Source organism: Ciconia boyciana, chromosome 5, assembly GCF_034638445.1.
Source record: "Ciconia boyciana chromosome 5, ASM3463844v1, whole genome shotgun sequence".
NCBI classification, from domain to species: domain Eukaryota; kingdom Metazoa; phylum Chordata; class Aves; order Ciconiiformes; family Ciconiidae; genus Ciconia; species Ciconia boyciana.
In genome coordinates, this window is record NC_132938.1 from 78,175,333 (window position 1) to 78,195,856 (window position 20,524).

The 20,524-nt window shown below is 41.4% G+C and overlaps 3 protein-coding genes across 3 annotated transcripts in view; 1 reads left to right on the top strand and 2 right to left on the bottom strand.

Moving 5' to 3' along the window:
• The window catches only part of AFG2A (AFG2 AAA ATPase homolog A), a 232,055-nt gene extending 231,296 nt beyond the window's left edge, over positions 1-759 (bottom strand). The window contains 2 exon segments of the mRNA XM_072862747.1: positions 146-281; positions 283-759. Of these exon segments, the coding sequence (XP_072718848.1) occupies positions 146-281; positions 283-744 (598 nt within the window). The 5' untranslated portion in view covers positions 745-759.
• On the top strand, positions 758-14,490 carry NUDT6 (nudix hydrolase 6). Its single transcript, XM_072863413.1, has 5 exons — positions 758-801; positions 963-1,249; positions 6,441-6,496; positions 9,602-9,656; positions 13,245-14,490. The coding sequence occupies exons 1-5, from the start codon at positions 758-760 to the stop codon at positions 13,631-13,633; spliced, it is 831 nt and encodes a 276-aa protein (XP_072719514.1). The 3' UTR covers positions 13,634-14,490.
• Positions 14,142-20,524, bottom strand: part of FGF2 (fibroblast growth factor 2) — a 30,352-nt gene continuing 23,969 nt past the window's right edge. Inside the window, 1 exon segment of the mRNA XM_072862751.1 lies at positions 14,142-14,327. Coding sequence (XP_072718852.1) covers positions 14,142-14,327 — 186 coding nt within the window.

The following is a 20,524-nucleotide window of genomic DNA, read 5'->3' on the forward strand; positions in this document are numbered from 1 at the left end:
AGCCCGCCAGCGGGGGCCGGGCCCACTCTGGCGGCCACAGGGAGCGGCAGCCCGGCTCTGCAGGGACTCATTTTTAAACGAGCCGCCCTCAGCCCGCCGGGCCGGGACAGGAGACGGCCCGTCCCCGCCGCCCGCACCCCCATACCTGCCTCCACGGCGTCGGCGACGCCCAACGCCAGCGGCCCGCCCTCGGCAGCGGCGGGGGGGGCGGCCCGCGGGGAGCCGCCGCCGGCCGGGACCGGCCGCCCCTTGCTCTTCCTTCTGGAGGAGGCGGACATGCTGCCCCACCGGCTGCCGCCGAGCGGTTCCGGGAGCAGAGGCCGGCACCGCCCCAGGGGCGGCCGCTTCCCGCCGCCCTGCCCGGCTGTGCCCTGTGCAGCGCCATGGTGAGGCTGTGGCTGGCGCTGCGCCGGGCGCGGGGCTGGGGGGCCCTGGCGGGGCTGCGGGCGCGGCCGGACAAGTTCGGGGGGGTGAGCGTGGACCTGGCCGAGCTGCGCCGCCCCCTCCGCCTGGAGCGGGCCGCCTTCGGGCGGTGGCTGCGGGGCAAGTGCCGGGCGGGGCCCCCCGGGGCAGCAGGGCGGGCGGGTGGCGGGCGGCGGGTCTCCCCGTGGCGCCTCGGCCCGTGAGCGAACTCCCCTCAGCCGCCTCCGCTGCGCTGGGCGGGCGGTGGTCGTCGCCCTCCACACAGCCGCGGCCGTGTGTGGAGGGTGTCGGCGGAGGCGGCGGAAGGGAGCAAAGAGCCATTTCCCTGTGCCCTATGGCAGATCCTAACATAAAAGCCATCATTCCATCATTTTATATGTAAACACCAAATCGTACCACAGCGAATGCTGAGCTCGCGGCGCCTCCTCTCCTCCTGTCTGCTGACGCATTTCTCACACCGATGGTAGTTTGAGCCTGTGGTAAATGAGGTGAAAATACAGACTTCCACGCATTAATCCCAGCTGTCGTGCATGACAAAGTTTAAAACCAGAAGGAGCACGGGCAAGGGGGTTCTGTGAGCAGCGGCAGTGGCCCTTACCCGCCTTACCTTGCTCTCTTGCAGATGCCGTGGCCCGGTGGCGGGAGGAAGGCCGCGTTGCCATCTGGCTGCACATCCCCATCCTCCAGAGCAGGTTTGTGGCGGCAGCTGCTTCGCAAGGCTTTGCTTTCCACCATGCTGAGCAGGGCTCATCCACCTTGACGCTGTGGCTGGGAGAAGGGCCCAGCAGGCTACCGGGGTACGCCACCCACCAGCTGGGGGTTGCAGGTTAGTTACAAAAGCGGTTGGACCCAGGAAAAGCCTTTGGAAAAAGCTCATAGGCACCGGTTCTGTAGGAAATCAACTGTTCCTCTGCACAACCAAGGCATGGAAACCAGCTGCTTACTGTTTGGGTAACTTTACAAAGTGAAGTGTGTCATTCATGAATGCGCCCGTACAACCGTTCATGTTGCTAAAAACAGGCCAATAAAGAGAGAGGTTTCTCAAAACGATTCCAGTTTGAGAAAATTGTAAACAGCTCGGTCCTGAAGCTTTAAAATTCACCTCACGAATATTGGCTTTAGGCACCATTTTGAGAAACATCTCTTGGCTTTCACCTTGCAGGTGAGAGAGGTAGGATTTCAAGGTTCAAGCAGTTTTTTAAAAGTAAAAAAGTAACTACAAACTTCTTAGAAAAAAATAATTTCTCTGCTCCCTGTCCTTACTGTAGATGCTTAATATATGCATCTGCCTAAACTATGCTCAAGTTAAGGTCTGTAAATGGAGCAAACTTGACCCAACAGGGATTGTTCAGGAGCTAGCACAGCTGTTAGTCTAAACTAAAAGTCCAAAAGCTGCTCTAAGCTGTGTCTAGAAGTCCACAACCCAAACAAGTATATTTTACAAACAAACAAAACATCTGGACACCACACTCTTACCCATCTAGACCTCCCACAACCACAGTTGGAAAGGAGTTGCTCTAAAAACTGAGGAAATTCCCAAGGAACTAGGTAAGATGCTGTCCCTTTTTTTTAATTTTACACAGTGCAGGACAAGGAACTGATGATTCAACTTGAACTCAGCTTCACCAAATTTGAATTTTTTTGCCCTCTCTCTCTCTCAGCAGTCTTCCACAGATATGCAGTTACCTGTCCCATCACTCAGTAATCTCCTGTAATCTGGACTACCCTTCGGGTACTGCTAAAGGCTATATAAACACTCAGCAGTCACAGCAGAGAGACGGCAAATCTCTCCCGTTACAAGCTTGACTAGTTTGTCCTTGGCTTGCAGGGACGTTAATTCTTCACCAAAGTGGTGTTAAGACCCATAAATAGCAATTTGAAAAATCTAGTTAGGAAGGACTCATAAAAGCTGGATTATTCTATGTAGCAGCAGGTCAGGTGAAAGTAAGTTTTGGAAAAACAAGGCCTTCAGTTACAAAACAGTGCTACTGCTATCGGTAGCGGGAGTTTTCAGTTGCAAAGCCAGCAGAGGGCAGCGAGGAGGCTGAAGACAGGCTGGATTTTTTCAATGGACATGTTAGAGCATGTTTTCCTGAGGTACGAAAACCTCACCATTAAAATATGTGGCATTAAACTCGAGTAAGATAATGCATTCTCCTAGCAAAAGCACCATGTTACTCCTTACGGTTATAACTTGCATGTTTGAGGAAACATGACTTAACTAAAAGGGGATTTTTCTGAAGTAGGTTTTGCATAGCTGAAAGTTCTGTTTAAAAGAAAATCATGTAATAGATGTGTTGTGACCCTGATGGTTATCCGGAAGGACTTAATATAAGAAAAATCATAACTTTGAAAAACTCTCAAATAAACATTTGAAAAATACGAAAAATGCACTTTCAAAGCATAATTTGCTGTTGTACTTTGAGATAAACACTTTGCACTGTAAGTAGGAAAAAACTTTGAGGAAAGAGAAAGTTTCATAAATGCAGGTGTATGGATTTCATAATTTATTGCACAGATTTAAAAATTGCACAACATATAATGTATGTATTCTTTGCTACCACTTTTCAAACCTGTACATTTTTATTCATTATTGGGAGTTTCTTTAAAAGAGGTAAAGACTTAAGGAAGGCATTTGTGCAGGTAAACAAACAGATTTCTCTGTGTGAAATAATGACTGCAATATTCCCACACACACACTCTCACTCTCAGTGGATCTGGAACACATTCCAAGAATACACTAAGCAGCATGGATACCACCTGGCATATGTTTATTCCGTTATCTTTCTACTTCAGGAGGGAGAGCCTGGGTAGTGGAAGGGCTTCGTTCTCTTTTTAATTAATTTTATGGAAATATTAAATTATTTAAATATGTGCATTTATATTGTGTGTATGTGCCAAACCCTAAGCATTTTTATTTCCTGCACAAAAAACTTGTATTTTAGAGTTTCTGCAGTAAAGGGAAGCACATCTGCTGATGAGAGTCTTCATCTCAAAGCTGTGGCAAATCAGTTAAATACAGGACTTAGTCCCTTGAGCATCCTGAAAATAAAAAGCAGAGACGTTGAGAATGGTTTGCTAGCCTGCCGGAGGCCAGCACAGGGAGCAGACAACAGGTAGCGAGCCTGCATTGCCAAGTAGACCAGCAGCTGGTTTTCATCCTGTCTGGAGTTTCCCACACAGTGAACGCTGCGCAGCCAGGGCTAGTGCCTCAGCACCATCCAGCCAAGTGATGACAAAGGTGTGAATAAGCAAGGTCAGGTCATATTTTGCCAGACTAGATCAGAGTCGCCAAGCAGAGGGTAGCAAATGTTACTCATTGGGCTTGGCCATTATTATTTAGAAATAGTGGAATATGTGATGTGTCTTCCAGCTAACTTACTGCATCCGTTTGTAGGCGGCAGGATTTTCCAAATATGTAAAGGTACAGGAAAGCTTCTGGTGTATGAAATGAATAAGATGTTTGTGAAAAGCATTTCCAAAATTCTCCGCCTCCTAGGAGGAAGTGGTCTGCCATCCAGAAAGTGACATGTTTGTAAATATGCCACATAACAATGGTGTAGGAAGACAATTTGAGGAAGGAAAGTAAAAGGAGAGGAAGGAAAGTAAAAGTCATTCTCTTCTCCCTCCCATGTAGTATAACCCTTACAACACAGCTGTTATTTTCATTGCTACCTACCTTAATCTAGTTGTTGAAACAAAGTCATTGGAGTTGAAGAGAGAGAAGGGTCTCCACGCACTCATACACATGCATCATCATCAGCCTTGGCCAGTCCTGTTACTTAAGGAAATGTGTAAAATGAGCAGCTGCATAAATGTCAAACTGCACAGTAAGATGCATTATGATGGTCCAAGGAGTCAAAAGTGGTTTAAAAGCAGTTCCCAAGTTGTTTTACAAAGTAATACCTATTCCCGTCTGCTGATGTTTACAATGCAAGCAGTCATGTGTGCGCTCATTACATGGATGACAAGTGCTTTTTAACTCTGAACATCTTTTCCTACATGTCTACATCAGTCATAAATAAAACAGGTAGAATGAAGATATTTTTCCCCTCCGTTACTCATTGTCTGGAGTTGTCTAAGGGATTTTTTTTTTTTTAATAATTTCCTTAACCTATTTTCCAAAAGAGAACATTCAAAACAAAGCAGTGTTGTAATAACGATTACTTGGTTAGGTTACAAGTGTAAACCTTTCCAGAAAGTCATGCTGGTGTTGGATGATTTAAAGCTCCAGGTGCCACATTTGTAGCAAGAGGGAGAGTTTTTAAAACCACAGTTGAGAGCCTGCAGCCAAGCTCTGATCTCACTGATACCAACCAGGTGTGGCCTAGTGAGCTTCAGCAGAGAGACTCCCGAGTTACACTTGGGAAAATGAGACCAGACAGCAAATCCCGTTAGTGTTTTTCCTTTCTTCTTGCTTTGGATTTAGGTATCATCTAGCAGAGATTCTGGACGTCTCACAGAGAATTTCACTGCCAAAAATTACAGTCACAGACATTGATTTCTGGGGAACGGAGGAGAGAAAACGTTTTTTCAGTTTGATTCAAATTGCAGTTTCCTGTCTTCAGCAGTCCTGCTTGGTCTCAGCAAACCATTTGGCTGAAGAATGTCTTTTCTAGAAAATAACCCCTGTAGTCACAGCATGCATCAAGGTTGCTCCTGCTTTCCTTTCGTTCCCTCTTTTAATCAATACAGTACTTGAACCTGGACACGGCTAAATATTTACAGGAGGAATCATAAAGTCGCAAGCCATGGGGAGGCAGATTTGTGACTACCCTCTTAAAGCACGTCCTTTGACATATCTTGAAGGAAGACTGGTATTTCATCTTTTAAATATTCCTCCTACACATAAGTCTGCCATGTATTATTAAAACACAGAGAATGTTTAGAGCTGGACACTCATTCCGTAATAATTCCCTTCTGTGGAAATACTTCCCCATAGCATTTTAAATGCGTATATCATCACAGATCTGTCCATGTACTCTTCCTCCTGCTGTAAAGTGATATAAGCATTTTTTTATCGTTACCTACTAATTTGAAACCCGTGGCATGACTGATGTGGAAAAGAGCCTGGTAAGTTGCTCTTTTCTCATTGCACTGTACTTACTCTGCTCACCACTGTGCACTTTAAAATCTGAGAAAAATACCTGTTTTAAAGGGGAGACATTTTGAAAGTATGACCGATGAGTGTGACATGATGATTAAACATGAAAGCACTTGGGTTTTTAAAAGTAGGAAAACTTGTAATCTGCGGGAGAAAGTCATGGGCTGAGCATGAGGACACAAGGAAAAGCTGAACTTTTCAGTAAAAAAAAGAAACGGGATGTATGAATCAAGTGAAAGTGTCACTTTTCCACTTGGAAATAATGCTTTTTGATTAACAAATTGACTGAGATTACTGTGTGGTTCCTATAATGAGTTGTTAGGTGGGTAGTACAGTATGAGCTGATAGTCAACCAGTTGAACATTACCAGTATAGTCAGCCCATTGAGTACTAAACCTTGTGTATTATTAACCAGAAAGTACTCAGGCCGGAGTTTTGTCATGAATTTCACTGGAGAAGGGTTCTTGCCCATCGTAGCTACTCGGCCAGAGTCACTGGAAAAAATTCTGCTATTTGAGCAAGATTACAGGCACATCTCTGCTGAAGCAAGCAGCTTTGCTAGATTATTTGGAAGACATCTTGGATCTTGCATTCTTTAGTTCTGATAATATTAAGACAAGCAAATTATTCATTTCTTGTCTAATCTGGAACTTAAATGTGGGAAGTATTTATCTTGGTACTGCTAACTTTGAATTTTTATACAGGATACTTAAGCTTTTTTTCATCTTTTATTGTGTATCAGTTTCCCACTGACAAACCACTTTTTGTGATTCATACAGACCAATCTTGCTAACTGTAAACTGAGTTTCATTAGGGGTTTGTCATGCTTTATCAAAGCATGTTAAATTCTGGTTGTTAAGATTGAACGTAGTTGTCTAACACTTAATCTTTTTCAATATTATCTGTCTACTAGGTGCTGTTCTAGATGAAAGCACTGGAAAGGTGTTGGTTGTACAAGACAGAAATAAGGTGAGTTTGTTATAGGACTATAAAATAGAGAAGTTCATTTAGATAAGCCTGCTCCATAGTATAGAACAAAGATCTTTTTCTTTTCATTCCGGTCCGAAATTGTGATAGTTAACTTGTATGTGTCTTGGAACACATCTATCAACAGATTGCTGTATTGCATTTGAAGGGGAAAAAAAGTAGACTTTGAAAATCAACGGCTTTGTTGTTAATTATAACTGGTGATTGAATCAGCAGAATTAAGCATCCTTTCTGCTTGAGTTTTCTGTTTTGTCCTGTAACTGACCCAAGAATCCCTGATCTTGTGTTTGGATCCATGCAGACCTCTGGAATACCCCCACACCTTAAAGCTGATTTTGGCAGAAGGATGCTGATGTTGTTTGGTTTCGAAAATTCCAGGCATATCTGTGGCTTTAAATAAGCAATAACATGGTTGGCCATGACCTAGAGACCACCTTTGTACAGCAGGTGTAGAGATCATTAATTTCTCACAAACTGAAGTGTTTGACCTTGCTACTGAGAATGCCAAACCAGAGAGCATTAGTGCGGTGATGGTGGGTCGTGTGATGTGGCTTGAGGTAGCCAAGCATCCATCACTGGTAACATCTTCCAGCCTCTATCAGGCTAATCTATGTTTTAATACGGCACGTGCAGAAAGCTCACTAGTTCATGAGCAGCTGCCTGTGCGATTCCATTTAAAATATACTTAGCTTCCATTATGCTTTCATTTGCAAATTAAACAAAAGTGCCTCTAGTACAGTGAGATTAACTGCAATTTTAACATGGAAACAATCAAAAGTTACATACGCTAACTGAAATATACTTGGATGCATCATTTTCATTTTATATAGTTAAAACTATGCCAGAATCTCACTGGCTACGTGTTTCTGTCTTTCCTGAAATAGCCGCTAAGAGATTTCTTCTCAGGACTGAAAACATCACTTCAGTTAATTGGCAACACCACCACAGTTAACGAATTTCAGTGAAAGGGTGCTTTCATAGGCAGGTTCAGTCGTACAACATGTTGAATTTGTAACACAAGAGTTCAGAGGAAGAGAAAAACCCTTTTCTTGTTTCCTGTAAACTATTGATTTTGTATTTTTACTTACCATAAAGTAAAAGTTCAAGGACTTCTCTATAGCAGCACCTTCAGGCTTACATTCAGTAATTACCAATTAAAGCATAAATCCAGCATGCAAGCTATAGCCTCCAAAAGTGGTTCCAGTTCTAGCGAGTCTCCAGAAACAGAACAGCGCATTGTAAACTTCAGAAATGCTACCTTTATTTTTCCTTTTATGCACACAGAAGTTATAAAACGGCATGCTTATCTTTTAGTAAGTATCTTAAACAGGTCTCAGAGTAAAAAAGGAAATTGGACATTCTGCATATTTAGAAGGAAACAGTAGTTTCCTAAGCCCAGGAGGCTTTAAGGTTTAGCTTCTTAGTGCTGTGGTTTTGTTAAAGCTCACCCACAGCCATTTTAAGTGCAGATACCTCTATCCAGTTTTACAGTGAGACATCAGGTGCTCTATTCAGGTTCTAGGTCCAATTCCATACTCGCCAGACATTACCTCCTTAGCCTCTGGCCCCAAAACACAAGAGGACCAGCCTGGCACCGCTCTTCCCTCCAACTCATTCTGAAAAGTGGGATGGGTATATTCTAGGTCAACTATTTTCAGCTTACAGAGCTGAAAATACAGAACAAAGCTGACCCCTAGCACAGTGAGTGAGGAAGGTGAAAGGAAAAAAATGATTGTTTCCCACTCCCCTCTTTACAGCTGTCTCTTATTGAGTGGATAAAATTAAGTATAAGAACTGAAGTGTATGAATACCCATACATTTCTTATGCAGTGAACAAATAAAATATTTCAGGACAAGCAAATTGGCTCAGACAGTGTCCGTTTCCCGCTGTCAGTTCCACCACTCCTCTCCCTTCTCCTTCCTCACGAAATGAACAGTTTCCCTCAAGTGGTGACTTTTAATACAAATGAAGTTCTGAAAGCTTAAAAAAAAAAAATTAAACAGCTAGTGGAATTTTAAGAGCTGTTTGGGTTTAATCATGAAAGGACAATTCCACAGCACACAAAGAAAGATTTCCAGGAACTGAAAGCAAATCTGAAAGCCAATAGACAAATATATGTATTTTCCATCTGCACTATTTCTAATCCATTACTTTAAATTCCTACCCAAGCCCTTTAAGAGTGCCCAGAAAAAAAACATTTTCCAATGTAGTTGGTGGGGTTTCGAATCGCTGGAAAGCACACAACTTCCCTCTACGCTGCATGTACAAGAAAAGCTACCTCTTCTTTATTTCCAGAGTATACCTTTTTACTATGCTAATTTCTAGTTGAAGGTTAACTTCTTCCTACATAAACTTTTAATAAGGAAAGAAATAAAAAGAATAGTACACAGATGTAAAGGTAAAGCCTACAAATCTTTATGCATTTGCAAGAGGTGTAGGAACTGGGACTCCTCTACCAGTATCAGTAACAGCACCAAGCTTGCACTTCACATTCTGTTTTAAGTACTGAACTTTATTGCAATTCAATAAATGCTTCTATATATAAATCACACACACAAGGCCTCAGTTTTTGTATTCCATGAAAACAAACGACAAGTTACACTAAATGGTTGTTACCGACACACAAAGTCATCTTAAAGCCAGTGCAGTATAGAACAGTACTACAATCATAATACCTGTTTGTAAGATTAAATATATATACATTTTTTTAAAAGCCAAAACCATGGAAGTGGAATACATTAGTGATTAAATATAAGATTATATAGTCTATAGCAGCTTTTTTTAATATTCAACTACTCTATCTAGTTATCTAGCAGCAACGTTGTCTAAGGACCGTTAGACAGTTTGTATTTTCAATCAGTAGATGTTTTGTTCCAATATTTCATACAGACTGTAGATATCTCTGATCATCACATCAGCAAGAACAAAGAAGTTCCTACTTAATGCCTTACTGATGTTTGTAAGACTAATTACAATACTGCAACTTCAACAACAACAACAAAAAGTCGCATGTTAATTGTCTCCTTCGTATTAGAGAGTACAAAACAGGCTGCATACTCCATTAATATTTTTTTCCTCCAATACAGACTCTGAATGCATGGAAATTTCCAGGAGGTCTGTCTAATCCAGGCGAAGACATTGGTAAGTCCTAGGATAACAGGTCAGACGTCAACAGAATTATAAAGACGTTACCAGTACTGAAATACATCGTGACCCTCATCACTCCTATGACTAATCGCTTCTTTGAATTAATGGTGATTAGATGAAGTGACATGATCCCATGACCTTAATTGCAATGGGGTAACATTATGTTCAGGGCAAAGCAGCTTTGTATTTATAACACTAACCCTTTTCCACAATTTCTCTTAAATGAGTGCTTGAAGCCAGCTTATTTTTTGTAGGCTTGTTGGATATGCTGTAATATGAGCCAAAAGTGCAGAGGATTAAGGTAATCAGTATATAACCCAAATAAAACTGAAACAGCGAGCTCTCAGCTCACACTGGAATGCAGGGCAGTGAGCTCAATTATGTACTGAGCAAAAATTTCCAACTCTCCATTTTTATGTGCAAACCAGGAATAAATATACTTGCTTCCTTCCACCCTTGTTCATTTATTTGTTTAGACTAAGAGCTCTTTGGCACAGGACCAGCGTCAAGTGCAGCACCCGAGTCTTACGGGCACCTACTTTAAACCAGAGACATAAGGCACTCCTGTATTAAAAACAATGCTGATTTGAGGAAACCTATCATTTCTACCCAGCGTAGCACAGGTGATGATGAACACTGCTGCAAGTTACGTTCAGAGGTGAATGAACAAGGGTGTTTATGAAGGGATAGAAAATTGTGCTTTTTCTCCTTGTATCTCACCCCTTAAAATTATGATCCACAGACTGGTTAATTCTTAAGTTATACTGCAGTTATTAGGTAGGTCCCGTTTTCAAAAGTTACATTTGCTCACATTAATTTAGCCCCACATCAGTATTCAGATATGAATATATTCTTCCAATAACTCAAAATGCAGAACTCAAAAACGTTGCCCAGAGCAGTGCAGCAGCTCTGGCAAACTGGGTATCCAGCCCAGGTTTCCTGACTGCTTCATACCTTAGAAATATCAACTATTTTTAGCAATCTTCCTACAACAATGTGTGGAGGGCTTATATTCCAGTTCATTATTTCAATACATGGAGAAGGTTTCTAGTTAGTGGGATATGGCAGAGTTTAGTTTTCATAACTCATGAGTCACATTTTAAGTCTTTTTGTCAAACACGGCGATAGCAATCAAAATTATTTGCTTGACAGTGCAAATACGTATAATATAGTGAAACGGATTCATGTTTTCAGAAGAGTCCCAAACGCTGTGTTTGTTGTCTAGCCAGGCTCCCTTTCACTTCTAGGAGATACCAGAGGGATTTTTGTACTGAGGGAAAAGAATGACCAGTGCTGGCAGCAGCTTCCCCAGAGGAATACTGAGTAAGCCAGTGCCCATCCCTCAAATCACAGGTGAGATTATGGCTGGAGCCTGGATGTAGGTATTGAGAAACACCTGGGAGGAAACAAGTCTCCTACAGCTCCCCCTCCTGCCGCTACTAAGCTATATAATAATAAAAGTTATGATTCTCTGCATCACATCTTAATATTACAAGAAGATATAACTTAGTGAAGCATAAAATATAACAAGAGCTTAATTTTACTTTTTTTATCCTTACATCAAACCTTATAAACTCACAGTCATTCAAGGGACTAAATTTCAAATTACAATTACAAATTGCAATTACAATGCTTGAAGATCCTGCGATTATATGAAGTGACAAACATATGGCTTAATGAGTACAAACTGACTTACGCAAGTAATTTGAATAGTTTCATAATGCAGATTAAGCAAAGTGCACACATTTTTGTATTTGAATATTTCTGAAACTCAAGCCCTAGTGTTTCTTCTAGTTTAACTGTCATTATATATTTTTATGTATATACACACACACATTTAAATAAAAGGGAAACAGAAAAAGGCACTTTATCTAAAAGCAAAGCTCAAAGCTTAAATGAAATCCCTAATTATTTCATTTTTCTTACCATAGCTTGCCTCAGCATTCCTCACGATCTCAGTTGTTTACCTTCTTTGATCACTTCTGTGTAATACAGCCCCTTGCCTAATAATAAAACCACTTGCCACAGGGAGCCTGCTTCGCAACCACTATTTTAAGCCAGAGGACTGCAGAGGCCTCTCTAGGCAACAGAAAATGCAGTCTCTCCAAGAGTCAGTAATGGTAAATGAGTATCTTCCCCCATGTACTTCCCGTATGCAGTAGCCTTTGTAATAACGTCACAAACATCAGTGTTCTGCAGGCACTGTGTATTAACGGGTCTCCAATCCCACAAAGCCCTCTATATACTTGGTGTAAACTTTACACAGCTCGTTCCTCTGCAAGATGGAAGTTGAGCTGAGGCAGAAGTATGTACAGAATCAGGGCCATTAACATACAGTTGTTTGGCCGCTGCTGGATAAATCATTTTGTTTATATATTGCTAGCCACGCTATGTCCTGAAGTTATTTCCACTATTTGAAACTACCCCTAAAACGTCTGTTTTGTTCACCTCTGACACGTCAAGATGCAAGCTTCTGTAGCAAGGCAAATCTCTACAAGGTCTTGTAAAATGTATTTTGCTTTTGGAAGTAAGCCAACACACTCATTTCTTACTGACAATGAACTAACTGAAGCAGGTAACATTGCAAAACAGCTGTCTGCATTTACCACTCAAACAAGACACAAAGTTTACAAAGTTTACAAAGATTTGGAAAAAGCTAGTATTTTACCTGCCAGCAGTTACCCCAGGCAAGTAGGATTTGACTTGACTACAATGAAACCGCAGAGTTTGGGGAAATAAGCGGAGTATCAAAAATCTCATTTGGGCTCTTCAATTTAAGTTACTGTTCAAGAGAAAAATCTTCTCTTCTGAAGAGTACTGGATAGATGGGTAATTCTCTGGCTGTAACTGCAGCACACAGACCCTCTAGACCCTTGAAGTTATGGCTGCTTTTGTAATGAGGAATGTTAACACTTACATCACTTTGGTTGATGTACACAAAATGTACACGTGCAGCATGCATGCAGCAAGTTTTCTGCAAGAACAGGCTATGTGCTATACTGGTATTAACGGCCTATCTCCAACATCACTAGACACTTAAGATACATTTTGAAAGGACTTAGTGCCAACTTTCACTTTCTGCAAACGACAGTTTTACCCATTTTGTTACCCCGTGTGGCAAAGTGCAATGAAACTAAGCGATCTGATCAAGTGATCTGACATACGTACAGGTGTTCAGCTGCACAGGGTCCGAACCTGCAACTGGGTAGAGGCAAGGAGAGAGATGGGGCCTAAGGTTCAAAGGACTGAAAAGAGGGTGCAGTGCTATCTTGGATTAAGAGATCAGTGGAGCCAGTGACCATCAGAATGTCTGTTTCAAAACCACACCCTGTACAGCATTATCGAAAGTTTCTTACTTTCATCATTTTGTAGGATATAAACAAGAAAGGCATGTAGCAATTAGTTTTGTTTGGGGACCAAAAAATTAGCTTATCCTTGTGTCAAAACCAACAGGGTTACATTCTGAAAAGCTTATGAAGCAGAACAGAGAACGCTTTGAGTTAGAAATTCTCCATGATCAAAAGGTTTAAAGAGTGTTAAGCTATTCTTATATGTATTGTAAGGATTGCTCTTTTCACCTAGGAGACACAGCAGTTCGAGAGGTTTTCGAAGAGACTGGCATTAAGTCAGAGTTCAAGTCCATCCTAAGCATAAGACAGCAACACAAACACCCCGGAGCCTTTGGCAAGTCGGATATGTACATCATCTGTCGCCTGGAGCCCTCCTCCTTCAACATCAGCTTCTGCCAGCAGGAGTGCCTGAGGTGTGAATGGATGGACCTCGACGAGCTTGCTAGGATGAAACACGCTACTCCCATCACCAGCAATGTAGCTAAACTCTTACTTTACGGATACCGGGAAGGGTTTGATAAGATTGATATAACCATGAGAGAGTTTCCAGCTGTCTACACAGGCCTGTTCTACAAACTATACCACAGGGAGCTGCCCGAGTCCTATAGAAACTTTACATGATAGCAATACATTTCACATTTCATTATATTAATAATTTAGAATTATTACTGTAGTGTTATTTAGACCATATTAAAATTATCCATTGACTTCTTTTTAGGTAATTATTAGAAAGTAATTATTTACTCTATTCTCTAATAAGCTATAGAGATATAAATTATTTTTAAAGGTAAATATTGCTATAAGTGTGCATCAGATTTGTTTTCCTTTACTCTGTAAAGCAAACATAAGGTAAATAAAATAGCTCTACATAGATATCTAGAAGAAAACAGAAGTGTTATTGATCCTGAAAATATATTTTCCAAGTAAATTCACCTCCACACACACTGGCACAATAGGTTTAAAAGAGCAATATAAAGCCAGCATGAGACATTCATGTTTTAATCTGGTATCTGCAAAAGTAGATAATATCAGCAAATAATTGCTTATGTTTTTGCTACTTTGGAGAAGAGTAGGAAACCCGACATCTTTAGTGTAGTGTGGTGTATGTGCTCAGAATCTGTCATGGAAATCAGCTTTTAGCAGACATGGGAAGAAAAAGGATAGCTTTCTGTCCAGGTCCAGTTTTTGGTCCAGGTTTGTACTGTCCAGTTCTTTTCAGTGCCACATACCAATCAGAGTATTTCCGTGATCGGTAAGTGTTATAGTTATTAGATTCCAAACGCTCAAAGAAGAAACATTCTTCTGTTGCACATTTCTAAAAGGGAAAAAGAAAAGGATTATTGATATTCCCTCACAACAACTCAATTCTTCAGATTCATGGGACTAACTTACCAAGAATGTTTGGTTTTAAGAAATTCACATTAAACGTTTCATGTTTAAAGGAAGAGTTATTGTTAAAATACAGTTTTTAACGATGATTCATTTATTGTCTTTAACACAGACCAAGCAGATTCTGGTTTGTTTTCACTGTGTAATTCTTTGCTCCGATCTGAAACTCGGTCAAACAAATGAAGAACCCTGTCCCTTGGCACTTACTGATAGATCCTGACTTCCAAGCTCAGCAGTTTTGCCATCTCATCCCAGGTTATGATTTAACCAAAAAGAAAAGCAGGATGTAAGAGAAAAGGGAGTATTTCCTTTGCTTTCCTCAAACCAACCTTCTTATCAGTTAGAGAAATAGTATGGTGTATTTTCAGCCTTTGCCTGTTCTTTTCTAATTTTGAGGCTTAACTTTCCTAAAGCTAATTCAAGTCTGTATTTACAGCGCTCTGAAACAGTGGCAAGCCTGCATCTGTTCAAGATTTTTTTTAAATTCAAAACTTTTAAAATAATTTTAAGAAAAGATCAGACCTGGCAAAGAGGTCTATTCCACATAGCAACCCAGCATACTCTGCTAGTGTTTAGCAGTACATCTATGGAATTATTCTGCTTCTGGAAGTAAGTCGTCAAAACCAACTCCACCTACGTGGCATTAACGTGCCTTCACACCTACAAATAAAAAAGGTGGTGGTTCTTCACAGAACAGGTAGAAGTTGAGCCGTGGAGCTCCTTACCATAGGAAATTATGGCTTCCCCCAGCTTACGCAGATTCAAGTCACTTTTGGACAAGTTCATGGAAAAGAAATTCACTGAAATTTACTAAGTAGGTAAAAATCATTCATGGCTGAGAAGGCCCCAAAGCTGAGATTGGTTGGAGGCTGCGAGACCAATACAGGGAATTACTACGTATGTCTTTTCTTATATGCGGCATTTGATCACCATCAGACAGAAGATACTCAACTGCACAGAAAGCCCTCAGAAGGTAAGCCTGCCATTAATGAATACAGTGTGATATCCTTTCTTCCGCACGTTTGTACAGGGCAGAAACCACTGCTCCCTTGGGGTGACCATACTGAAGAGAAAGAGTCTTCATTTTCAAATGATCCCATTCCCATCAGTGAGATCATGTAAGGCAGGCATTATCTATTGCAAGACTTTAACCCACAAATGTTCCTGGAGAGTCGTTATTGCCTGGGGGACTTAAAACCAAGCTAATTTAGCTATGACTAGTATTTATAGCTGTTCATAGTCAGCAGAAAACAAGGAAGTTTATTCACTTTCTGAAATCCACCACCAAGAAACCACATGGTTCCTCTGTATCAAAAACATAAGAGGGTGGACAAACGGCTTCACGTAATAGGAAGAGGATCACTGTCGGTGTTTAACTGCATTTATCCCAAGGCACATTCACAACAGCAGAGGCCCTGTCAGTGGGTAACACTGCTCTCATAGCGGTCACAGTAGCAAACCCGCCTGCAGAACCGGCCCTTCAAGCAAGATAAATTATTTTCTCAAATACAAAGATGGCAGAAGTTCAACACCGCAGGAACATACTGGAGTGGCGGGGCACTTTCTTTTCATATAGACCATCTGTCAGTCCATCAATTCAGTCATCCTCGTTTACACAGAAAGTTTTTGGGAATGCTGGAGGAGGAGAAAAGCTAGTCATTAAAAAGAAAGCATGTAAAATCTTGGAGAGGAGTCAGGGAATGTGAAGCAATGCCCTAAATGGAGCGGGCTACGCTTTGTTACACTCTTCTGTTAATATTAATGAATATGTAAGGTATCCAACTAGAACTAAAATGTGAGCTTTGAACAACTAGACTTCATACAGGACGCACTAAAACGTACAAGAGAAGAGTAACTCCTCGTATATGCCAGGTTTCTGTAGCTACAACCAATTAAGTCATCCAAATGCAGTCTGGAATAAAGTGATCAGTCTCCAAACACAGGTCTTCAAATAGAAGGTTTTTTCCTCTGTTTCAACCATTTTCAGATAGGAATTTTGGTTTCTAAGGAGAAGAACTTATAAGAGAAAATCCATATGCAATTTCTCATTTCTGTAACTCACTAATATTTTTACATTTCAAATAGCAGAAATCAAATTAACAGTTTTCATATGATTTGTCTTTTAAATAATCTTTCTCAAGATAAATTGTATTTTAATGCCCTTCATTCCAGCAATGTGAAAACAGATGCATTAATCATCTCAAGCCACAGAGCCAAGCCTGAAATGGATTACAGCAGCCTTAAGAGGGCACAGAAACCGTGTAAAGAAAAGAAGCATTTAAGAACAAAAACAAACTTTAAGCAGAGCTTAGGCAAGTTCAGTACAATTGCCCAAGCTGGAAATTCTGGCAGAGACCATCGTAGCTGGCTCACACCTCGCCTTCGCCTCCTACCCGAAGCGGTGGCACTTCTGGAAGCGCCGAGACAGCAGGTGCCGGGGACGTACCGGGCAGAGCGCAGCCTCCGAATGCCACAGCACCTGGTTTCTCTACACACGCTTCCCGGGCAATCCCCATCAGGTACGGCTGTGGAGCTGGGGAGTTAGATCAGATGCCTAACAGCGGCAAGAACCGAGTCTTTACAACCTCCACGAGGAAGGAAATGGCTTCCAGTGTGCCCGTGGTGAACTTAAGCGGCCACTACAAGACCCCACGTACAGACGAAAGGCAAACTCGCACGACCCTACACACTAAATCCACAAAGTAGACAAAATCACAACGCAGAGAAATGCATTGTTTTTATTTAGCCTTCCTCATATCTCTCAGGTTTAAAAAGTAAAATAGATTAAACTCCTCAAACAGATTTGAGGGCAATTTATGGGTGTTGTAAAAATCAATCAAAAAAGGGTGAAAAAAGAAAAAGACAGTTAAAAAGAATTTTTTTATTATTTTTTTTTTTAAACATTCATAAAGATATTTTGGAAGGTGCCATGCGATTTGCTCTGGACACTCAAGTCCTTATTTCTCCACAAAGCACACATGATACCAGTGCTTTCCTACAGTACATTGCCAATGTAAATATTTTGACATAAAAGTGAACATTTAGATGACAAATGACAGTTCAGGCTTCATGAACTATGTATTCCTTAACATCTGCCAAAGGTGACATTTCGGAAGCTGGACTACTGTCCAGCAGGACTGGGATGCCGGCCACTGCGTTGTGAACCTCAGCCCCTGGAAAAAATCCTGGATATCAGTGGTTTTTTTAAATATGCTTTGGTCTAGGCTGCATTCAAAGCAGTGATCTGGCAGTGAAAGCTTTCACAGCACATCATGAAATACCTGAACTCTGCAGCCCTTCATGAAAAGGATAAGGGAAGGGAAAACACTTGGGGCAGTGGCGGGGAGCGAGTGCCGCTCGGCGCCTGCCCTGCCACCAGTCAGTATTTAGTCTGCTGCCAAGCAAGACCACCATCCAGAAGAAGTCTGAGAGACTAAATAGAACGCCGAGCGCAGGAATTTTTAACATTAGCAAAGTTGATCGTAGCCGTGCTGGTACTACGGTCTGCTCTGTGCCACCACTGACAGTAGCCAAACCATACCGACCGCCGAAATCCTCAAGGTGATCCACCCAGGGCAGATTAACTGACCAAAAGAGGCTGCAACTTCCTGCGACAAAGTTCTGCCTCCCTTATTTGCATGGCCAAACGCCACCCACCGATTGATTTTTCAGTGCAAACTGCATCTGCCTTAGTATCACATTATGCTAATTAACTAGTTTTGACATTTTGGACTCAGAATATGCATTAAAATTCCTGAAGTTTGTTCATTCTCAAAACTGAAAGCAGAGGGTTAACCTGTAACTACCACAGCAGATGGAGTATGACCTGAGAAAGGTGATGATCATATTTAGCCTTTTCTAACTACAAAAGGGCCAGGGAGCGAAGGTTATTCTCACCAATATTCTTGTACCACAAGTTTAACGCATAACATGAAAAGAGAAGAACTTCCCTTCAAGTCAAGTCCTTCAGTCTGGCAAAACCTGTCCGGTCGTAGCAAAGCCACATAAGCATGACAGACAGAATGAACAGGTCATAGCCTTAAATGACAGGTTATTTCCCGTGAAATATAAAAATTAGTCAAAAGTGCAATTCTTCCTTTCATGGGAAATTTTGAGAAATTTCTTCATGAAATGAAATAATCAAACACATTTAATTCCATAAAGTGAAAATATTTCATTATTATAATTAAATGAAACTGGAACGTCAAAATGAGCCAGATCAGAAGTGAAATGTTTCCATTTTTCCATTAAAAATCTGAGGGACTAGATACATTTCTGCACAAATGTTTTTAGTTAAAACCACGTTTTCCAAGAGGAAGTTTTGACTAGCTGCATTAACAACCAGCCATTCCTCCATGACTGAACTGGTAAAGATTACCTCTCCCCCACAACAACTGAGTCTGTTGGTAAACACGGAGCATGAAACTGCTAAATGAAAAGCCATTATCATCCAGCTTTCCAGACAAGAACGCGACCCACTGCACCACCACGCAAATCACCAGTGTGAGCAGTGATATGCTGGCCATGCAATAAATCATTCTGCAAAACCCAACTCAGAACAAACCATAAAGACATGTCTCAACAAAGTAATTACAAAAACATCCAACTAGATGAAAAACAGGATTGAGTAATAATTTGCAAAAGTATTTTTGAAGATGTTGATGTGTTTATAAAACAAGGACACTACGCAAATTGATCCTTGACACTGAAAAGTAATAAAAAAGAGGAAACAAAACAGATGTTAAGAGGGACAGAATGGTACTTGAGTGACTAGTGGATTAGAGAACTAAATAGGTGTTTAGAAATTAAAGTTCCATAATATTTTAAAAGAAATAACCAAAGGTTTCAGCAGATACAAATTCATGTGCACTGACGAGATCACTTCACCGCAAAGATTTCCAGCATATGCTCTTTCAAAACTCGCACTGAAACACAACGCTGCTCAAACTGAAAAAGAAATGCTGGCAATTAGGAACAGTTTCACGAACGCGTTTATAGGCAGAAAACAGCAGAGGCACAATTGGCCACAAACTGTTGGAAGTCAGAGTACAGAAATCCTCATGGAAAAAACATTGCCTGTGCTGCAGAAAATGGTCATGAAACTGCAGAAGTATTCCTTAAGCTGGCGGAAGAACAAAACCTTAAGAGTAGAGAGAGAATTGTCACCTATGAATAGCAAAAACGAAGAGCTGTAGGAAGTAGCATTTGCAGTAAACACGATTCAAGTACTATCCATTTCCAGAAACCAAACCAAACAAATGTTTATAAGCTCAAGTGAGAAGCACAAAGTGACCCAACTTCACCAGACTTTCAGAGAGTAATTCTGAGCGAACGGCAGATGCTTTCCAAGCACATCGCCTTACAAGAACTAAGCAGATAAAATTGCTGCATATAGCTGCAAGGGAAGCAAAACCCACCATGCAACAGCAGGTTGGAAATCCCAAATAGAAACACACTCAGGTGTTCAGAATTTCACCAATGGTGCTAAACGCCCTATTTTGACCATTCACCCTCGCTCAGGGTAAGGAGGGCAATTGGAACCGGAAGCCAAATGCCACCACAGCAGCACCACAGGAAATTCCCAATTATCTTTAATTCAAGAATAGCACAGTGGGCGACTACTCACATTTTCTTCAACTGAGCTGTCACACAATACCCGAGTAAATAACGCTATAACTTGAAACAGGTTCTTTAACTGTATTCACAGGCATAACAAAATGGGCTTCCTGGAGCCAGAGACGCGCGGTGCTGAGGAGCACACCAGGGATCCCTGCTCATGTGAAGCTGCTGGAGCGTTGCGTTTGCCTTCAGACTAATTTCACTTAGGCAGAGGCAGAAGGGAGGGGATTCAGAAGTCATTTCTGCAGCCCTTGGCACGGGTCTTTCATTAGCTGCAGTTCAGCTGGGGTTAGGAATTTACTTTATTATTAACACCTGTTACTGGTGGGGACTTGCACAGAAGCTGAATGGGGCTGTGTTCAAGGTACTAAGGCATCAGGGATTATTTCAAACTGAAATTCCAGTAGGATGCCCTATAGTGGTACTTCACAACTGCTGGAAGGTTCTCTGCGCTGAAGGTTATAAATATGGATGAGAGATGTACAATGTCTATGTCTCATAAGC

Excerpts from the sequence above, each read along its gene's own strand:
- NUDT6 (XM_072863413.1), top strand. The coding sequence starts at position 758 with ATGGCAGATCCTAACATAAAAGCCATCATTCCATCATTTTATAT. Across the intron at positions 1,250-6,440 it reads CCACCAGCTGGGGGTTGCAG|GTGCTGTTCTAGATGAAAGC; the intron begins GTTAGTTACAAA and ends TCTGTCTACTAG. Across the intron at positions 9,657-13,244 it reads TAATCCAGGCGAAGACATTG|GAGACACAGCAGTTCGAGAG; the intron begins GTAAGTCCTAGG and ends CTTTTCACCTAG.